General features: G+C 41.1%; 2 protein-coding genes across 14 annotated transcripts in view; both read right to left on the bottom strand.

Moving 5' to 3' along the window:
- The window catches only part of gramd2aa (GRAM domain containing 2Aa), a 31,260-nt gene extending 23,423 nt beyond the window's left edge, over positions 1-7,837 (bottom strand). The window contains exons 1-2 of one of the 9 annotated variants that reach the window (XM_061760958.1): positions 7,543-7,837; positions 743-847 (exon numbers count right to left, since the gene is read on the bottom strand). In XM_061760958.1, coding sequence (XP_061616942.1) covers positions 743-847; positions 7,543-7,772 — 335 coding nt within the window. In that variant the 5' untranslated portion in view covers positions 7,773-7,837. Of the gene's footprint in view, positions 1-742; positions 848-5,278; positions 5,581-5,660; positions 6,061-7,542 lie in introns of those variants that run through there. The other 8 variants (XM_061760942.1, XM_061760976.1, XM_061760966.1 and 5 more) reach the window with 8 other exon arrangements.
- Positions 7,838-10,089: 2,252 nt separating this feature from the next.
- The window catches only part of LOC133471342 (zinc finger protein 609-like), a 150,768-nt gene continuing 141,039 nt past the window's right edge, over positions 10,090-19,818 (bottom strand). For all 5 annotated transcript variants that reach the window (XM_061760835.1, XM_061760818.1, XM_061760803.1 and 2 more), the window contains one exon: positions 10,090-16,667. In XM_061760835.1, coding sequence (XP_061616819.1) covers positions 16,624-16,667 — 44 coding nt within the window. In that variant the 3' untranslated portion in view covers positions 10,090-16,623. The remainder of the gene's footprint in view (positions 16,668-19,818) is intronic.

Below are 19,818 nucleotides of genomic sequence, written 5' to 3'. Positions count from 1 at the left end.
TGGAGAGTTGCATACTGTTTTCTGAACTTGACAAATTATTGTATTTTTTATTCTTATTTCTTGATGAAATTTGCCAAAAGAATTGATGAACTTCTTTTACCTTTTCAGGGTGGCCATTTTGGATGAGCTTTCTTTGTTTAAGGCTCATTTACATAAAGGTTTTGGCATAGGTTTTACAGACGGCTGCCTTTCCTGACTCAAGCCCTCCCTATTTATCCGGGCACTGATTTGGGCTGACCAGTCCCCCCCCCAAAAAAAAAAACAATCATAAAAATGAATTAAAAATAGGCAACCAGATTATAGAACAGATCTCAGTGTGATAGAGTGCAGTTCTAAACCACTGCAAACTTCAACCACAGTAATAAACATATTGTTAAATAAAGTATCTCAGATAGTGTCAATCAAAATGTCAAAATTATCTTTTGTAAAGGTTAGAATGTGAAGGGGGGCCCTTATGTTAGCATTGGTGTCAGCTCAACGAGACCTCAAGTGCAAATAAACACATCAGGTATGTTGCTAATTATGCCTGCCCATTGGTTTGTGTACGTGTGTTACCATTGTTTGACATCAAGTAGGCCTTCAAAATAAGCACCATGAAAAGAAATCTCCTGCAGCTGTTGCCAGTGAGCACATACAGACAGGATGCAGATGGTGTGTTGGGAAACGTGTCTGGGTTTGTAGACCGTTGTGTGTCAGTGTCTACGAGTGTGTATTTGTGCATCTGCTTGTGGTTGAAATTTGCCTGAGGTGTCCGTGCGCGTCTTCATCCTTGGAGGCATCCGGGTCCTGTGTGGAGAGCAGGCCTGTTTCTTCAGAGTGCTCCTGCTGCTCAGTCATGCTCCTGGCCCTGAACACACAAACGCACAAATGAGAGCACAGCGCCCATCCATTTTTCGCCGCTCTCATCCACACTATGTCGTTTGTTTTCTGGCTGCAGATAAGTACACTTTTCTCAGTCCTGAAATAAAAGTTTCACGTGGCAAACAAATGGACTCTGTCTTTAAAACCAACACAGCGGTGATACAATGCTGAAAGTCTTATGGTAAAATCACATCCTCTACGGAGAAAATAAAAAACCAGATATGATGGGTCAGTGTGACTAAAAAAAACAGCGAGAAAACGTACATGACACAGGCCACAACCCATGCACAATAAACCGAGATACAATACTCTATATTTAGCCTTTAAATTTATGTATGTACCGTAATTTCTCGTGTATAATATGCTCTCGAGTATAATGCACACCCACACAACTGACCCCAAAAATCAGGAAAACCCTTCTACCTATGTATAATTTGCAACCTCGATTTGCTCAAAACATGAAGTACTATCCGTATTTGATGAGGTTTTTCAAAGACATATTCTGCTCTGTGTGCATGTGCTGATGTAATTTAGTTGTTTGTTTTTTTTAATCCATACTGAATGTAAAAAAGCTTAACGTTGGTCTATGTCACAAAACTGCCACCAATCATCACCAAAATGTACCGTATGTGGATATTTCGAATTATGCCCCCTTCCGCATCTGAAAATATCAGAACGAAATCCCCCAAATCACGGATTTTATATCAACATGACGCCGTGGATCCAATTCCTGGTCAATGCCCAATGCTCAGCCACTGCTGGTCTGAGCCCAGATAAAAATGGGTCGGTTGCGTCAGGAAGGGCATCTGGAGTAAAAATGTTGCCAAAGAAATCACACAAATGATTTGCTGTGGTGACCCCTGACAGGACGATATGAAAGTCAAAACAACCATAAGTACAACTTTAGTTTGTGTAAATAAATAGTTAATGCTTGTAGCCTTGAGGAAATCAAAGTAGGGATGTTTACGTAGTGTATGCAGACTGGAGGTAAAGGTAGAAAAATGGACGCCGCTTTTTCTTGAAAAGAAAAACATTTTAGTCAAACTAGATTTAGCCTGGAACGCGTAGACCTTTTATAGCAATTCTACCAATCTATCCATCTTCTCTTCCACTTGTCCTCATTTTATCGAGTTACGAGCTATATTGCATGGTCATTTTTTTCCCACTTGTTGTTGCGAGCCGCTCGCGTGGAGTGATTTAAAAAAGAAATTAAAAAAATGGAGTAACAGAAGTACTGTAATGCCCTCGCATGTTGCCAAGGAGAGCCGCAGTCGCTGTTGCCCTTTCAATCATTTATTGAACGGGAAGAAAAGTCGAACACAAATACAAAATGAATACACTCGCAAGGCCAAAATGCATGCCCAGACACTCATGTGCAAACTAACCAGCCAACCCTAGCACTCACTAGGCCATGCCTCTTAAAGGCACACATCCTACACATGAATACAACAGTAAATAGAGTAATTACACCTTACGACATCGATTTATTTCTTTATGTTCACTTATGTTTTATGATGTTTATACAACACTGCTCTTTTTCGTCATTGAAAACAAAAACTGACGCCGTCTTGTGGGGGCTATAACGGCTATATTAATGGCATTTCAATTCATTTCAATGGGGAAAATGTAAGGTAAAATTGAGTTACAAGCTTACTCACGAAAACAAATTAAACTCGTACGTCAAGCTACAACTGTAATAATAATTGTAATGTACATAGAATGTGGCAAGTGCACATGAAGGAAGCAGAAGATGAGCTTTAAAGAGCGTGAGCGTTGACCGGTGTACGTTTCCCTACAGCCATGGCTGAAATGAACCTGGAGCTGAATCGCAGTCGCTCTTGCAGACACAAACCCTGCCGCACTGTACCTTAATGTCCCGTGGGAGAGCGGACGCTGTTAGCACCTGCTCCGAGTAATAACAAGTGCTGATGGAAAGTGGCTCACGCACGCACTTTCCAATGGATTATGTCTAAATGGCCAGAAGCTTCACGTCAGCTGTTGGCTTGTTCAAACAACTTGGCTTCCTGGATCTAAAGGCTCCATCTGACTGGTTATCTGCGATCACAAAAGGGTTCACAGAGGGGGGCAGGTGGGGGTGAAGGGCCTGTTGTAATTAGATCAGAGAAGCGTTTGTGGATGTTTCAAGCTAGAAGTTAAGGCATCACTGAGTTGATTTCACTGTTCAATTGAAAACAATGTTCAAAAGGGGGTTGCATTTGTTCTCAACTTCCTCAACAGGAAGTAGCTTGGAGAACCAAGATTCAACAAATCAGTGGCTGGACATATTAAAATGAAGACTCCTAGGGGAACACGTGCACACAGTTTCAAAATATTGGCAGTCTGGGCATGTTTTGAGTTTTCTTTTACTTTGATGCAACTTTTCTACCTGTTGATTTTTTCCCCCCCCAAACATCTTTACTTCTCTTTCACTGATGCATTTGTGGACTAACGTTCGACAGAACCAGCAAGTCAAGTTACTGTACTAGTGCGGAGAATAAACATACTGCTGGACACTTGAAGAAAAAACATAATGCTGTCCTTCCATCCTTTATTTTAAAGCACTTTTCCTCATTAGGGTTACGGGTGACTTGAAACATTATCCAACTGACTTTGGGCGAGGTACACCCTGGATGGGTCGCCAGCCAATCGTAGGGCACATACTCTATAGACAAATAACCATTCACACCCACGCCTACGGACAATTTAGAGACTTCATTTGACCTAATATGCATGTTTTGCGAATGTGAGAGGAAGGCCGGAGAAAACCAACGCAATCATGAGGAGAACATGGCAACTCCACACAGAGGGCTCAAAGTCGAGATTTGAGCCCAGGACCTCTCGACTGTGAGGCAGACGTGCTAACCACTAGTCCAGGTGAAACAACAACGTTTAATAATGAAATACCAAAACGACCAAACTTTTTCATATCTCCGCAACCCACAATTGAATTTCAGTAGATATACAATACAAATTGAACTTTTAGAATCCAAATAATTAGTCAGTTATAGTGTCTGTATGGTGAATAATAATAATAATACCTCAAGGACAGATTTATAATGTAGTCAATATTACACACTGTCCTTGACTAGTTATCTTATCTAATGCTAAATAAATATAAAAAAATAAATATACAGTACAGTAATGATAGGTCGCTAACTAGTGTTGAGCATGTTTGCCTCACAGTTGAGAGGTGCTGGGTTCGAAAGTTGCTCGGAGCTTCCGGTGTGGAGTTTGCACGTTTTACCCGGGTTTGCGTGGGTTTTCTCCGGGTACTTTACTTCCTCCCACATTTCCAAAACATGCACTCTGTGAATGGTTGTTTGTCTATACATGCCCTGCTATTGGCTGATTGGCTGGCGGTCCATCCAGGGTGTACCGTGCTTCTCACATGAAGTCAGCCGGGATAAGCGCTATAGAGAAGGAACAAATGTATAAGTCGTTTAAGATGTTCCACTTTTTTTTTTTTTTTTTTTTTTTTTTTTACAATGGAGTACTTTGGCCATTTACGACCCTTATAGGGCCCCTTTACTTCCTGGTTAAGGTAGATACAAAGTAGCATAAAAAGGGCATTGCTTCGTTTGCACATGCAACACAAGCCCATTCAACATAGTTTTCTTTTCCAGGCATACATAATGTGACAGCCAACATTGTGCGAAATGCCAAATGCCATTCTGCGTAGTCAAACATGTTTGACACTAATGTTCAGTGAAAGGCTTCCACCTCTCCTCATTGTCTGAGTAGACAAACACTTGGCGTTGTCATAAACCATCCTTCAATCCAGTGAGCTGTAATCCCGTTAATGCTGCTGGCCACAAGAACAATCTCTCTGCCTTGAGTACGTGATGGATTCTTTCGTACAGTCCCAGAAACAGTATAGCACTCCATCCGCGTGCTCCTCTGCCTGAATTCACCGGCTGGCCAAATCAACACTGGGGACATTCAGTAAACATGAACGGTCTGCATTGAAAGTGTGTGGGATTCAACTGTTTGCGATCATGTCAACAAGTGTATTTCCCTTGAATGTGCTTTCAATCAGAAAGAGTCCGATTTGAACACGCGGGGCAAAGCAGTCTCTTATTGTTGAAGACACAGACTGAGAGTGTTCAGCCTTTGGACTCTGAGATGACGTGCGCGGCTTGAGACCTCCTGAAATAACCCTCCCCATTGCGCAAGCGCCTCAAAGCAAACTTTGAAGACGCAAGTGGATTTTGCAAGGCCCGCGCGAGCCTTGGAACTTCTCCCACAATAAGTACGGTTCAGTCCTCGGAACCGACCGCTTTCCCCAAGATGAAGTAACGGCGCACGTGTATTAAAGTGACCCACGTTTCAAGGTTTGCGTGGACTGAACCGTGTTGCTGTGTATTTACAAAGGTATTACGTAGTCGAATCCGAAGTGTACGCACGGAGGTTTACTCACACGGCGTTTTTGTTGTCGCATTGTTTGTTTGATAAATATCCTTGAACTCAACGGTATCCACCATGTAAGCAACGAAATGCCACTTGTCCTTATCAATAGCGGTACGTTTTACTTTGCGAGGCAAAGTCAAGTTCGAGTGCGGCGAGACACGTTGACCGCCGGGGCTTCAAAATGAAATGTTTCAGGTCGTCTTGTGAGGAGAAATCGCTCGTGTTTCCCTATGACTGTGCGGTGAAGCGTGGACAAAGAGGCCGCGGGCGAGCTTTTGCGACGAGAAGTGAAGACAACCACTTCTACCTCGATAAATCAAAGCGTCAACGTGACTTATTTTGATAAAGAGCCGGAAACGGTTCTCGTTGTGGCTGTCGTTGGCGTCTCCTACCTGTAGCTCCCAACTCGGCCGCCACCTTTTTTCAAGTTGTGTCGTCCCTTTGTCGCCTGCCAAAAGCTGTTCGGGCGGGCCGTGGAGGCATTTGCCCGGGCTTGACGAGCGAAGGCGCTCAGCGCGCTTTGAGAGGAGAGAGGCTCCTGTCGAGTGCGTCCGGTTGGGGGAGAGAAGGTGGGCTGAGCTTACCTACAGCCCAGCGTGGCCTCTCTGCTCACTGCTTTGCGAGGGGATTTTCCACTTCCACGCCACGGACGCCTTTTATCCGTGGCTGCCACAATATTAGGAACGCGCCTGCACCCTAACAACACCCGTGCAGATCACAATTGTTTCCGCCTTTATGAAGACAGCAAGGATTTGACAATGTCTGACAGGTTCATCTGAGATATACTCCCGATATTTGACTTTTGGGCTACACACACTGGAAACACCCCTCTCTGCTTAGCAAAGGATTATCAGACGGCAAAAAAGATTGTCCCGACTGATGATCCTGCTCGGAAAACAAGTTGGTGTCGACAGTGGTAAATTGTAAGCGGCGTACACGCAACGATAATCGCGTAGAAGTTGAGCCCGAGTCTCGCTTCCGATCACTAAACAAAGGCCCGATTATCGGATGTCAAGAAAATTTTAGCCTGCGGTGTGGGCTGTGTCTTTTGAAAAAAAAAAAATCTAAATAAAAAAAAAAATTCGCAGAAACAACGTAAAACTGACCAAAGTAAATCATGAGTAAAAATTTACGGAAATTTAGCCAATGAGAATCAGGCATCACTTTTGAATTGCGGTTTAACATAATCATCTTAAAAAATAATAATAATAAAAGAAAAAACCTAATAAAACAAGCATGGACCAATACAATTAATGATTCCGACTGTCACTTTTGCATTATTTCAGGCAAAATTGTTTTTTGCCCTTCTTTAACAGGAGTGTACTAACATTTCTTTCTCAGGTGTCTAACAATGGGGGCAGTCCCACTGCTTTGTAATGAAACCATTTTAACAAGGCTGAAGCCACCGCACACAATGTTGAAAAAACTATCAGCACACCAGCATTTTATAATGACCAAGTATGATGAATGTCCAGTCATGCACTTAATGGAAATATATTTTTATAAAAATCTAGACAATGGAACCTCAATTTAACGGACCCCAATTTAATGGACTTTGGATTTAACGGACAGAAAATAGTGTCCAGTTGGAACTCAAAATCACCCCTTTTATGCATCAGTGAGGTAAGTTTGGATGAAGTTGAAACCTTTTCTAACATTTTTAACTAATCTTGTACTGTACCGGGTGTTTTTTGGCCATGAAAAAAGTACAAAGCAATGTAGTATTTCAATGGTGTTTTTAGGCCAAAAAATTTGCGCTTCAATTTAACGAACAATCTGACTTAAGGGACATCCCCGCTCTTACTAGTCCGCTAAATCGAGGTTCCACTGTATTATGAATTTAGATTCTCCCTTTGTACCACATCAACATTAATTATTCAACATCCTTCAAGAGTTTTTTTCTTGCTCATAATGAATAAGTCAATTTAGCTCATCAGAGCAAATTTTTTGATGTGTGTGATTGTGATTTTTACACATTTTCCCCCAGTATACTATTTGAATCATTTACAATTATATCTAATCAGTGTACAGTATTGCAGTATTGGGATTGTAAAATAGTGATAGCATGTTTCTAGTTCCTCTAACTCCCCCCTAATGAATATTGCCGAATGACTTTCTCATGTAAAAAGGAGGCACAGACATCAGATGATGCTCACTGCCAGTAGATCATCGTCTGAGATTGGTCCAGGTGGAAGATGATCCCTCACAGCTTACCTGGAGCCACTTCGTCAGTGGAGCTTGTGATCAAATATATACTTCCCGTGTGTGGCTTACCGTACTATCCTCTGACTGCAGTTACCATGAAGGTGGCGGCAGGGCGGGGGCTGGTAGTACGTGTCCTGGCCCACTGCCTCGTCTACAGGCAGGGCCTTAGGGCTGGCTGCGTAGATAGTGCATCCCATGAACACCTCCTGGGAGACGGCCTCCGTGTCCAACAAGGTATCCTTCCTCGGAGCGGCCTGTCCGATCCTGATGGCGGCCAGCTGCTGTATGGGAAAAGCCATTGGCTCAGCACATTGGCTTCTTAACCCCTCCTTCCCTCACAGGCGGCCCACTCCCTCTACTGAGCCGAGAGCACAGAGGATAATCAGATTCTGCATTTACACTCCACAAAATCATGACCAGCGTAATGGCTCCCTGTCACTGATGTCGCATTATGCTAATGCGCACAGCTGACTCCCAGCACTGGAGGCAGTTACAAATAACTTGTACAAACACATAGTGACAGATGGCAGTACGATTACAAATGGTTAATTGATTAAAATGTTCATTAGGCCTGAAAGACGACACATACTCCAGTGTCTTCCAACCTTTATCGAGCCTGGGCACACATTTTACATTTGAAATACCCCATGGCACACTAGTGGTTTCACACAAAAACAAAGTCACAAAAAGTATACGTACATACTGAAATTGTGACGATCACGTATCAGTTTACATACTGTGTTGCGTCTGGGCCCGTTTAAGTGAATACAACGCAATAATGTTGTTGTAGAAATGGCAACAAGTGAATACCTTTGGACACCGAGTGGAAGAGCGTTTAATTGTTTTCTGCCTGTCACTATACGTCGCTGGCATAGATGTAACAGATGAACAAAGATAAGATTATTTGGATTAAATGATTATTTTCAGCAAAGTAGTTGGGAATCACTGACTTTTACTCTATTGCTAGGACTGCTTTTGAGCAGGATGGCCCGAACTCAAGAACCAAAATGGGTTGTTGAAAGGTTGAGCATCTTTTTTTTTGTGGGGCCATAACAAGGCCCATTTACCACTCAAGCTTGCAAGCTAACGATAGCTACACCCCGAGAATGCGTCTTCGTTGATGCCTCAATTTACAGAACAGCTTGGTGACGTTATTTAAGCTCCCCCCCCCCAAAAAAAAATCAGGAAATAAAAAAGCGATGGATTGACTTTTTAAATACACGCAGATGGCGAGCTGAACATCAACACCACCAGCCGACTCTGCAGTGCGCATTTTACGATGGATAGTTTTGTAAACTTTCACCAGAGGCTTCAACAGGCTCACCCATGGCTTCATGGGTAACTTGATAAATGGGGCAGTGCCGACTGTCTAACTACCTGGGCTTCCTCCTACCGTCCCGCTGTCGTCAGGTGCCGTGTTCGGCTTAGCTCCTAGGATCATTGGGACACACAAACCCCTCCACCACGATAAGGTGACGGCTCAAGGAGGGGCTTCAAAATATCCTTGTTGAAAAAAAGGCGTATGGCTGCTGGTGTGAAAGTGAGCTCACCAAACTGTTGAGCTTCAGTTGACCTGAAGGCCTCAACCTATAGGAGCGGATAAATTCAAACCGACCAATAAAAGTACAAATTCAAACATCAATCATAACACCATTTTTTTCATTTGGGGCAGACCCTCCTTTAAACCAGGCATGCATGCACACGCACGAATACACACTGCCTAAAGTTCATGAAAGCTCATCTCTCAACCAACTGAAGTGCAGGATTTCAAATAATAACACTTGAATTTGCAGAAGAGCTTAGGCCAGAAATGTTAAATTTCACAAGCAGACAGACACAGAATATATTCATATCGGCACACAAACACTTTTAAGGTTTTTGGGCAAGTAAAATACACACATACAACTTGTATAACAATCCCAACTCGCCAACATATTTTTTGTGGCATAAAATGTGTGAAATCGTACCAGTTTGAGAAGTCATCTGGCGGAGGGCTGTGCAAGAAAGAAAAAAGACCTGATCTGTGGCGCCATCTGGTGGTTTAGGCGCATAAACCCACCACAAAAGATTTTTCCTTTCCGTTCAAAGGGCGAGACTTGAATTTATGCTATTATCACGGGAAAAGTATTACAACACATCCGTATATCGAAAAATAGGATTTATAATGAGTCAATGAGCCAAAATATTCCCATTTTGACTCCGGCATACGGTCAATTAGCAGTTCCTATGTTGATAAATTTTGAAATTGCATCATGGGGCCAATTTGAAGTTATACATGTTAAAACTCTCCGGCTAAAATTTCAGCCCTTTAGTCTTGTTGTTAAATGCTTTGTCTTAGATGAAAGATCTCAAAGTAAAAAAAAAACAAAAAAACTTGTACAGTTGATGCTTGAGGGTTTTAAAACAAATCATCATTAAAAACGGCATTTTGTGTTTACTTTGGTTACCTTTGTCTCATGTTTGAATGTGTTTTGTGGACTTTAACATATAAATGAGGAAAATATATTTTTAAAAAATAAGAATTTGAGAAGTGGGCAAAAACATTTTCATAGCACTCTAGCTTAGATGTCACGAACGGATGGAGACTGGACCCAAGAGCAGGCAGAGGCGGAGAGGTTGTGATGAACAGTTTATTGAAAAGGGACACGTAGGTGGTCCTTGAGGCAGAGAATGCGTGGCAGGCAGTGGCGAGGACAGTCGGTTGGCTTGGCGGTGTGGTGGCAATAATCCACTTGGCGAGGGACACGGAGGAAATACTTGAGGACAAGGGAAAAACACGGCGGTCAGAAGGATGACGAGGATTTGCGTAGTTTACATGGATACTGGGGAGCTGTTGTACTGCTGGGGAAGCGTCAATACTCTGGCGAAAGTTTCTGGGATCTGGTCAGGCTTTTATGCAGATGGTAACAAAGGCTGATTGGGGACAGGTGCGCGGCAGAGGAAGGTACTGGAAAGAGGGCGAGATGGCCCAAAGCCACACCCAGGCTCCAACCGTAGTACTGCAGGATAGCTCATGACATTAGATTCATTCTGCTTTTTGTGTGGACAAACACTTGGATTTTAGCATAATGAAACAGTAAATCTCACACAACATTTGTTTTAGTCAACATATGAAAACACGGTTTGGTTTGAAGTACAGTGGAACATCCAAAGTCAAACACCATCTGTTAAATGATGCTGGTTGAAAAAACAAGTTCCAAAGGAAATACTGTCGAGAATTAGCTTGTTCCAGGCTCAAACTGTCGGCATCATGAAATGTGGATTACCTGCAAAATGTTTGAAGTTACATTTTAACATTCCCCACTGTCATACAAACAAGAGAAGTTAACTGCTATATAAAACAACTGAAGTAAACCTACTTATCATTTGGAGAAACCTGACAAATGTAATGGCGTAGGAAACAGGGTGAAACTGACCAAATAAGTGTGTCCTCCGTAGTTTGTGTACAGTATTTGTACAGTTAAGTTCCATTTCTGGCTCATGTCTTCTTTTCCAGTACCACCCCTGGTATCCTTTCCGTGATGGGATTGCAAAAAAGACGGAATAACAAGCCAAAGACGCATTTAATCCTTCAGATCCGTAGTGAGCTGAGGTCCCGCTGAATTTGACTACATAGCACGTGATAGCCCACATTTAGACTTTTATGGCATATTTCTCCAGAAAATTATGACTTGAGGGGCATACGACTTTGGAGGTTCCACTGCATTGTTGACTACTACAAATGCTCTGTTAGTGAAGACAGCTAAAGCCAGGGAGCAGTTACCAGGACAGATTGTCTCATAAAAAGATTTATTTTTTTTCCAGCCCAAATTTACAAAGGCAAGTTACAGAGTATTGTATAAAAAAAGAACCATGGTAATGTACACTTTTCACAAACTCCTGTGAGGGAGGGAGAGAAGTGGAGGAGGGGGAGAGACAGTTGTGAATGTCTTACACAGAAAGAAGACACTGTAAACATCCTTGCAAGCACCTCTGTGGGTACTGGGGGCTGTGGGGGGGGGGGGGGGGTCTTTGTATGACACAAGGTGGTTCAGGAAAGGACAAACGAGCAAGCGTCTGTGTTTTCACACAAGAATGTTCAACTAGGCACCAACTGCTGGCCAATAAATATACTCTGCACCAATGAAACAAAACAAGAGCCAAGCTTTCTATTATGTCGAAAGCAAACATGAACCTTTCTGGCTTTTCATACACTTTTAGAATATAGTTTAGATTTTTCACTGGGCTTTGCTGACTACTGAGATAATAGTACTACTCTCCGAGCGAACAAATGTACTTGTCACAACCATTGTTTGATAAAACTATAATGTACTGTATGTAAAGCAGTCTGCTGGTACTAAAACCTCACTGACTTGAATGACAACATCACAGCTGCCTAGATTACCCTTACAGATTAAATACTAATCAAACACCACCACATTCATCTGATTCAGCCATTCATCATCTTTTAATGCACATAAGTCAAGGAGATGCCATTTTTGCTAAATGGCCGGGATGTACTTGGTAAGACCAAGAACTTGTGGGATTGCTAGCTGCTGTAAAGTCCAACTCCTGGCTGGGCAGGTGGCAACAGTGATAACATAAAAATGACTGCAAAAATCAAATTGTATTTAGTGACATCTCTGTTCCAGATATGTTTTTCTCACCCACCCAACACACACACACACAGCTGCTTAAATAAATATACATTTGAAAGCAGAGTATGGTACCTGGTTACAGTTTTGGGCATGACTTCAAGGTAAACATTGAACAACTGATTTACAATGCAGCATCACATACAGAATGTTAAATCCAAATACATGACTAAGAGGAGATTGCTGATATGTTTACTTCACGCAGCAGCTACTGTGTTTGATGTAGATTTTGCATCAACAATGTTTTTTAAACAGATTTTTGCACTTAAGAGTATGTAACATGGATAGAATTGTTGGTACCCCTTTGTTAATGAAAGGAAAACCCACAGTGGTCACAGAAATAACTTCAAACTGACAAAAGTAATAATGAATAAAAATGTCATGTAAATTAACCAATGAAAATCAGACATTGCTTTTGAATTGTGCTTCAACAAAATTATTTAAAAAAAAAGAAACTAAAGAAACAGGACTGGACAAAAATGATGGTACCCCTAGAAAAGACTGAAAATAATTTTATCATAGCGAGATGTTCAAACAAAATGTCTCCTCTAATTAGCATCACAGGTGTCTTCAAATTTGTAATCTCTCAGTCAGTCTATTTGAAGGGTGACAAGTAATCACTGTGCTGTTTGGTGACAGTGTGTGTACCACAGTAAACATGGACCAGAGGAAGCGAAGGAGAGAGCTGTCTCAGGAGATTAGAAAGAAAATGATAGAAAAGCAAGTTAAAGGTAAAGGCTATAAGACCACCTCCAAGCACCTATTATTCAGAGATTTAAGATCCACGGGACTGTAGCCAACCTCCTTGGACGTGGCTCCCTGAGGAAAATTGATGACAAATTGAAGAGACGGATAATACGGTAACAAAAGAGCCCTGAACAACCTCCCAAAAACTTAAAAGAGAACTCCAAGGTCAAGGTACATCAGTGTCAGATCGCGCCATCCGTCGTCACTTGAGCTAAAGTGGACTTCATGGGAGACGCCTAAGGGGAACACTACTGTTGAAAATATATCTTAAACAGACTGTAATTTGCCAGATTGCATGTTGACAAGCCACAAAGCTTCTGGGAGAATGTCCTATGGACAGACGAGATAAAACTGGAACTTTTTGGCAAGGCACATCAGCTAATAGAAACACAAATGAAGCACACCATGAAACATGGAGGAGGCTCTGTTATCTTCTGGGGCTGCGTTGCTACTTTTGGCACAGGGTGTCTTAAATCTGTGCTTGGTACAATGAAATCTCATGATTATCAAGGTATTCTAGAGAGAAATGTGCTGCCCTGTGTCAGAAAGCTTGGTGTCAGTTGTAGATCATGGGTCTTGCAACAGGATGATAACCCAAAAAACACCCAACAATGGCTAAGAGCAAAACATTGGACTATTCTAAAGTGGCCTCCTCTGAGCCCAGATCTAAATCTGATTGAACATCTGTGGTAGGAGCCGAAACATGCAGTCTGTAGAAAGCACTCTTCAAACGTCAAACAACTGGAGCAGTTTGCTCATAAATACCTACTGAGAGGTTCAGAAGTCTCATTGAAAGTTACAAAAACTGTTTGATTGCAGTTATAGCCTCAAGAGGTTGTGCAACAAAATACAACCCCAATTCCAATGAAGTTGGGACGTTGTGTTAAACATAAATAAAAACAATGATTTGCAAATCATGTTCAACCTATATTTAATTGAATACAAAACAAAGACAAGATATTTAATGTTTAAACTGATAAACTTTATTGTTTTTACCAAATAATCATTAACTCAGAATTTTATGGCTGCAACACGTTCTAAAAAAGCTGGGACAGGTGGCAAAAAAGACTGAGAAAGTTGAGGAATGCTCATCAAACACCTGTTTGGAACATCCCACAGGTGAACAGGCTAATTGGGAACAGGTGGGTGCCATGATTGGGTATAAAAGGTGCTTCCCTGAATTGCTCAGTCATTCACAAGCAAAGATGGGGTGAGGTTCACCTCTTTGTGAACAAGTGCGTGAGAAAATAGTTGAACAGTTTAAGGACAATGTTCCTCAATGTACAATTGCATGGAATTTAGGGATTTCATCATCTACGGTCCACAATATCATCAAAAGATTCAGAGACTGGAGAAATCACTGCATGTCAGCGGCAAGGCCGAAAACCAACATTGAATGCCCGTGATCTTCGATCCCTCAGGCGGCACTGCATCAAAAACCGACATCAATGTGTAAAGGATATCACCACATGGGCTCAAGAACACTTCAAAAAACCAATGTCAGTAAAGTTCGGCGCTACATCCGTAAATGCAACTTGAAACTCTACTATGCAAAGCAAAAGCAACACCCAGAAATGCTGCCGGCTTCTCTGGGCCCGAGCTCATCTAAGATGGACTGATGCAAAGTGGAAAAGTGTTCTGTGGTCCGACAAGTCCACATTTCAAATTGTTTTTGGAAATTGTGGACGTCGTGTCCTCTGGGCCAAAGAGGAAAAGAACCATCCGGACTGTTATGGACGCAAAGTTCAAAAGCCAGCATCTGTGATGGTAAGAGGCTGTGTTAGTGCCAATGGCATGGGTAATTTACACACCTGTGAAGGCTGAAAGGTACATACAGGTTTTGGAGAAACATATGCTGCCATCCAAGCAACGTCTTTTTCATGGACGCCCCTGCTTATTTCAGCAAGACAATGCCAAACCACATTCTGCACGTGTTACAACAGCGTGGCTTTGTAGTAAAAGAGTGTGGGTACTAGACTGGCCTGCCTGCAGTCCAGACCTATCTCCCATTGAAAATGTGTGTCGCATTATGAAGCGTAAAACCCCGGACTGTTGAACAGCTGAAGCTGTACATCAAGCAAGAATGGCAAAGAATTCCACCTAGAAAGCTTCAACAATTAGTGTCCTCAGTTCCCAAACCTTTATTGAATGTTGTTAAAAGAAACGGTGAAGCAATACAGTGGTAAACATGACCCTGTCCCAGCTTTTTTGGAACGTGTTGTAGCCATAAAATTCGAATGATTATTTGCTAAAAACAATCAAGTTTATCAGTTTGAACATTAAATATCTTGTCTTTGTAGTGTATTCAATTAAATATCGGTTGAACATGATTTTCAAATCATTGTATTCTGTTTTTATTTGTTTAACACAACGTCCCAACTTCATTGAAATTGGGGTTGTATTAAGAGTACCATAAGTTTTGTCCATGCCTGTATCATGAGTTTTAAAAAAAATAAAATAATAATTCTTTTGAACCACAATTCAAAAGCAATATCTGTATTTCATCGGTTAACTTTCATTACATTTTTATTTCATTTAAAAAAAAATCAGATTTAAGTTATTTATGTGACCACTGTGGGTTTTTCTTTTAGTAATCTAATGTGCAAGAAGTTGATATTACATCCCAGATAGCAACTAAACAAGGTATCATGCTTGGACTGATCGAAAGCCAGCCGCTTGAAGAAACAAAAACTAATGAAGAGATGAATGTGTGTAAGAGTGAAGCCATATTAGCCATAGATGGAGACAATGAGCCAAAAGTCAATATCTGAGGGTAAGGAATATTGATAGCAATTCAGACGTCTGCAGTCAAGGATATGCAGGTATGAATTGAGCACATGCAGAAATTATCTGGACACGTGCTGAGACACATCTTAACATTTATCCGCAGAAAGTTGATATTAAAGCAGACCATAAACTTAGCAGGGTAAAGTAAGCTCACTGCAGCTGACAAGTGTCACCGTGGCTAATGTGGCTTCGCTCTCTGAGTGAGTGAAAAGACAATGTTTCATTGTGAGGCGAAGCAGCGTTGACACCAGCATTCAGACATTCAAAGATGACGATCACTATTGAAGTTGAGTCGTTTGACAAAAGCAAACACTGGTCACGTTTACTATTCTCTGTTGAGGTGTATGATGTCCCTTCGCAAAAACAAGGTGACATCATCCCTGAAACAATTGAGGATTTTAAATGTGGGAAATATTTGTGACAGTGAGAATGAAAACTTCAGTCTCCAGGCTCTTAAGTCTCTGAAAAGAAAGCAGCAGTTGCCATATTCCCCTGTCCCTAATGAAACAGAACCAAACATATGTCAAGTTTAGGATATATTGTTGCATCATAGCATACAAAATGCCAGCAACATAAAGTTGTACTCATTTCAATACACTTTTCTCTGCAAGTCTTTAATTTAATTGGACTCCCGTTTGTCATCAGTCACCCAACTCCCCCCGAATCCTCGGGTAGATTCTTCTTTATATGACAAAAAAATAATGTAGTCAAAACAAAAACTTAGAAAGTCCAATTTTTGCATTGTATTTGTTGACAGTGCAAAGACTAGATAATCAGAGGGGAGGTGTTTCCTCTGTATGAAGGGGTAGAGTGATGGCTTTGAACCTGGATTAGATCAGTCCAAGCTTTGAGATTCTTTCTTTGGGGAAGAAAGATGTGAACAAGCTGCCAACACCCGGGCAGATCAACTAAACAGACAGAAACACCATTGAACTGATGTCTAAAAAGGAACACCTGGGAAATCCTCTCTCATGTGAGCCAGTCACATGAATCTTTGCAGGGTTGAGGTGTGGCGGTCAGGTTTCCCTGTTAAAGAAACACAGGAAATGCCTATTAATAATCACTTCATTCCTTTTTTAAATATGTTGCATTCATGGCAATTATCATGAACAGCTTTTCTTAACATTTGAGTTAGGCTTTAAAGCTGTAATTTATAAGTCCCTCCACTAGGTGCCAGTGCAGCATGCATCCATTTTCATGCCCTACCTACAACTCTATTATCGTCACTGTGATTCTCTTGTCCTTAGAAGACCTACTTAAAATGGATGAGCTGAGGGGCTGCACTGAATATTATATACTAGACAGCAGCAGAGCACAGCAAAGAGTACCAGCAATGAGTCAATTTTCCTTTTGTCAAATCCAGGACAAAGGATTCAAAGACGAGTCAAGACAAAAACAAATCTAACAGAACACTATACATCTACTATGTCAGCACCTTGATACTCTTGGCTGCAAGTACTACAGTAAATATGTTAAGGTCTGAGTCTGCCTCCAACATTTGTTGGATCTGAAATTACTGGTGTGCATTTTAGTCTTTAAAGACCACAGCAGAGCGAGCTGCCAACCTATAAAAATTCCCTTCCACAACAATTTGTCCAAATTTGTCTTAATTTCCATATTTTCAAAATTGTGTCAAAAACATTTCTGTGCAAGTCATAATCATAATTGTTAATCAATTATGGCTTCAATATTTGTCATTTTAATGTTTTTATTACGGCAATCTTGTAATGGTGGACACAGTTGCAGCTTGAATCAAAGTACCAGTATATGAGATTTCAACATCCCATCATCAAAAATATCTGTCAATGGATTAATTCACCTTTGCCAATTCTGTTTTCAACCCTGGCAACAAAAAAAAAGCAAGTCTATTAAAGCAGATTAATCAGATCTCAAACGTCAAAATTAAAACTCAGCACTGTATTTTGCAAACAAACAAGATTGCTGATCGACTGAAGGGGATAGTTTATGTATGGACAATAGTTTTTCGATTTTGTGCAATGTACTTGTATGCGTACAAAAGAAGTACACGAAGAAGAAATGTATTCCCTTGCATGCCATTTATATTAGATATTTATATTTCTTACATCCCCAACTGCTGCTGGAATGAAGATTTCCCCATTGTGGGACTAATAAAGGTTATCTTATCGTATATTACAAATAATAATAATAATATACTTTTAACCCGTGTGCAATGACGTACTTATACATTTCCGGTTCAGACGCGGCTTTCGGTGGGGACGTGTATTATTTTATATTTATCTCTCTAAACGTATTAATTGGCCTGTTATTTTGTTGTTCAAAGTTGGTTACTGTCCGCGAAACCGCGGTTCCAGTCAGACCTATGTGACAACTGTGCTGTCCATTCTTGACACTTTTGTAAGCAGCATGGTAAGAAGTGTAGCGTATTTGCTAGCAGGTAGGCTATGATCAGTGACTTACAATGCATTGACACCGGACGCAAAAAAACTTTTGCCTCCACGGCTTAGCAGGCTGGGGGCATAATGAAATAGCGTTTACCAAGCAGCTGTTCAATGTGGATGCGCCGGTAATGTCAGACGCTGGATTTTTTTCCCAATATCTGGATCACTAGCGTTACGGCCGTAACGAGTCAACGTTCAGTGATTTCCGTAGCAAAATACGGACGTTCCGTAACATTTGGCAGCTCTGCCACAGTGTATTTATTATTCCTTTCTTTATTTCCGAGGGTGCCTTACCATTCTCAAGGTGGAGGAGGGGTTGTTGCTGGTTGACTCAACAATAACTGATGAGGACAGACTTACAGTTCCAGTTAGGGTTTTGGCGTTTGATAAGAAGTTGGTTGTCTGGCATAAATCAACAGTCTAAAGCAGTGATTCTCAACTGGTGGGTTGAGAACCAAAAGTGGGTCATGGAGCCATTTTGGGTGGGTCATGGGCAGCTAGTAAAATATTACAGGCAGGTCCTGGGTTTCAAGGTAACCAAAGTAGTGCAATGAGTTTAATGTTCGGTGTAAGAATCCGTGGTCATACAGCATAAGAAGGGACATTTACTTAACACCGTTTTTCATTTGTTGGACTACTATTTTGGTATAGTACAAGGAGTGACAATTCAATTGTGATTCGCAAGTCTTTCATTACTGTCAATACAGATCACGATTGGGGTTTTATGGGGGCGAGTCTGATGACTAATTATTAGGTTAGCGCATTCGCACTCACGTACAAATCGTGGTTACATCGCCGCCATTGGAGGTGAACTCTGGTGTAAAACGAGGACCGTCTGTACACTGAAATATTTAACATGTATCCTAGGGTGGACTTGCCTTGAAAACACATTTTGAAAGGCATGGGTCAGAAATTTTATTACTAGGAATGTAAAGGTACAGGTACAGGCTCAGCTTCTGACTAGCGGAGCTCCTGGCTTCCAATGTGCTTATGACAGAACGTCAAACTAATTTGAAGCAGCATTACATGAACATGAATATCGGCTCAGCACAAAAGAAAAGTAGCGTGGTGCAAAACAACTTCCGATGGCATTAGAACAGCTTCTCCCAGGCTACTCAGATGGAGCCAAAGCAATACCAAATTTTACTTTATTAATTTTCCGTCATGCAGTTAGTCGCGACTTTGCAAGAATAGGAAAATGAAGATGTTTACATGAAGTTTGGTCCCATGATCACTACACTTCATCCAAGTCATTAAATCTGACTACTTGAGTTGCATACATGCATATAGTAAAGGTGCAAATTAGTGTCTGAAGTATGCCCAGCTCCACTCTCTAAGGTAGCAATATGGTATATGATGTACCTATTACTTCATGAAATAAATAAACCATTTTTAAATGTAGCTCATTTTTAATTACAACTGAGATACAAACTGTTTTGTTCCCACTAGGCTTTACACGATCAGGATTTTTGGGGCCGATCACAGAGTTAAAAAAAACGATAAGCGATCACAAAATGGAGCAATATGTCTATTTAAATGACCTGTTCATTTACTGTGTATACTTAATTGCTCAAAAAAATTACATTTACAATAAATAATGTATCTTTGTTCATCTATTTATGCCAGTAGGCATAGTGACAGACAGAACAAATGAATGGCCTTCTATTAGATGGCAGAAAGTAAATACAGTAATTAATGTATCCACTTTGTGACATTTTTGTTTGTTGGTGTGCCGTGAGATTTTTCAATTGTAAAAT

This window comes from Phyllopteryx taeniolatus, chromosome 2 (genome assembly GCF_024500385.1).
Source record: "Phyllopteryx taeniolatus isolate TA_2022b chromosome 2, UOR_Ptae_1.2, whole genome shotgun sequence".
Lineage (NCBI taxonomy): Eukaryota > Metazoa > Chordata > Actinopteri > Syngnathiformes > Syngnathidae > Phyllopteryx > Phyllopteryx taeniolatus.
The sequence above is the reverse complement of the archived record's forward strand: the minus strand, read 5'-3'. Positions and strand labels throughout refer to the sequence as shown.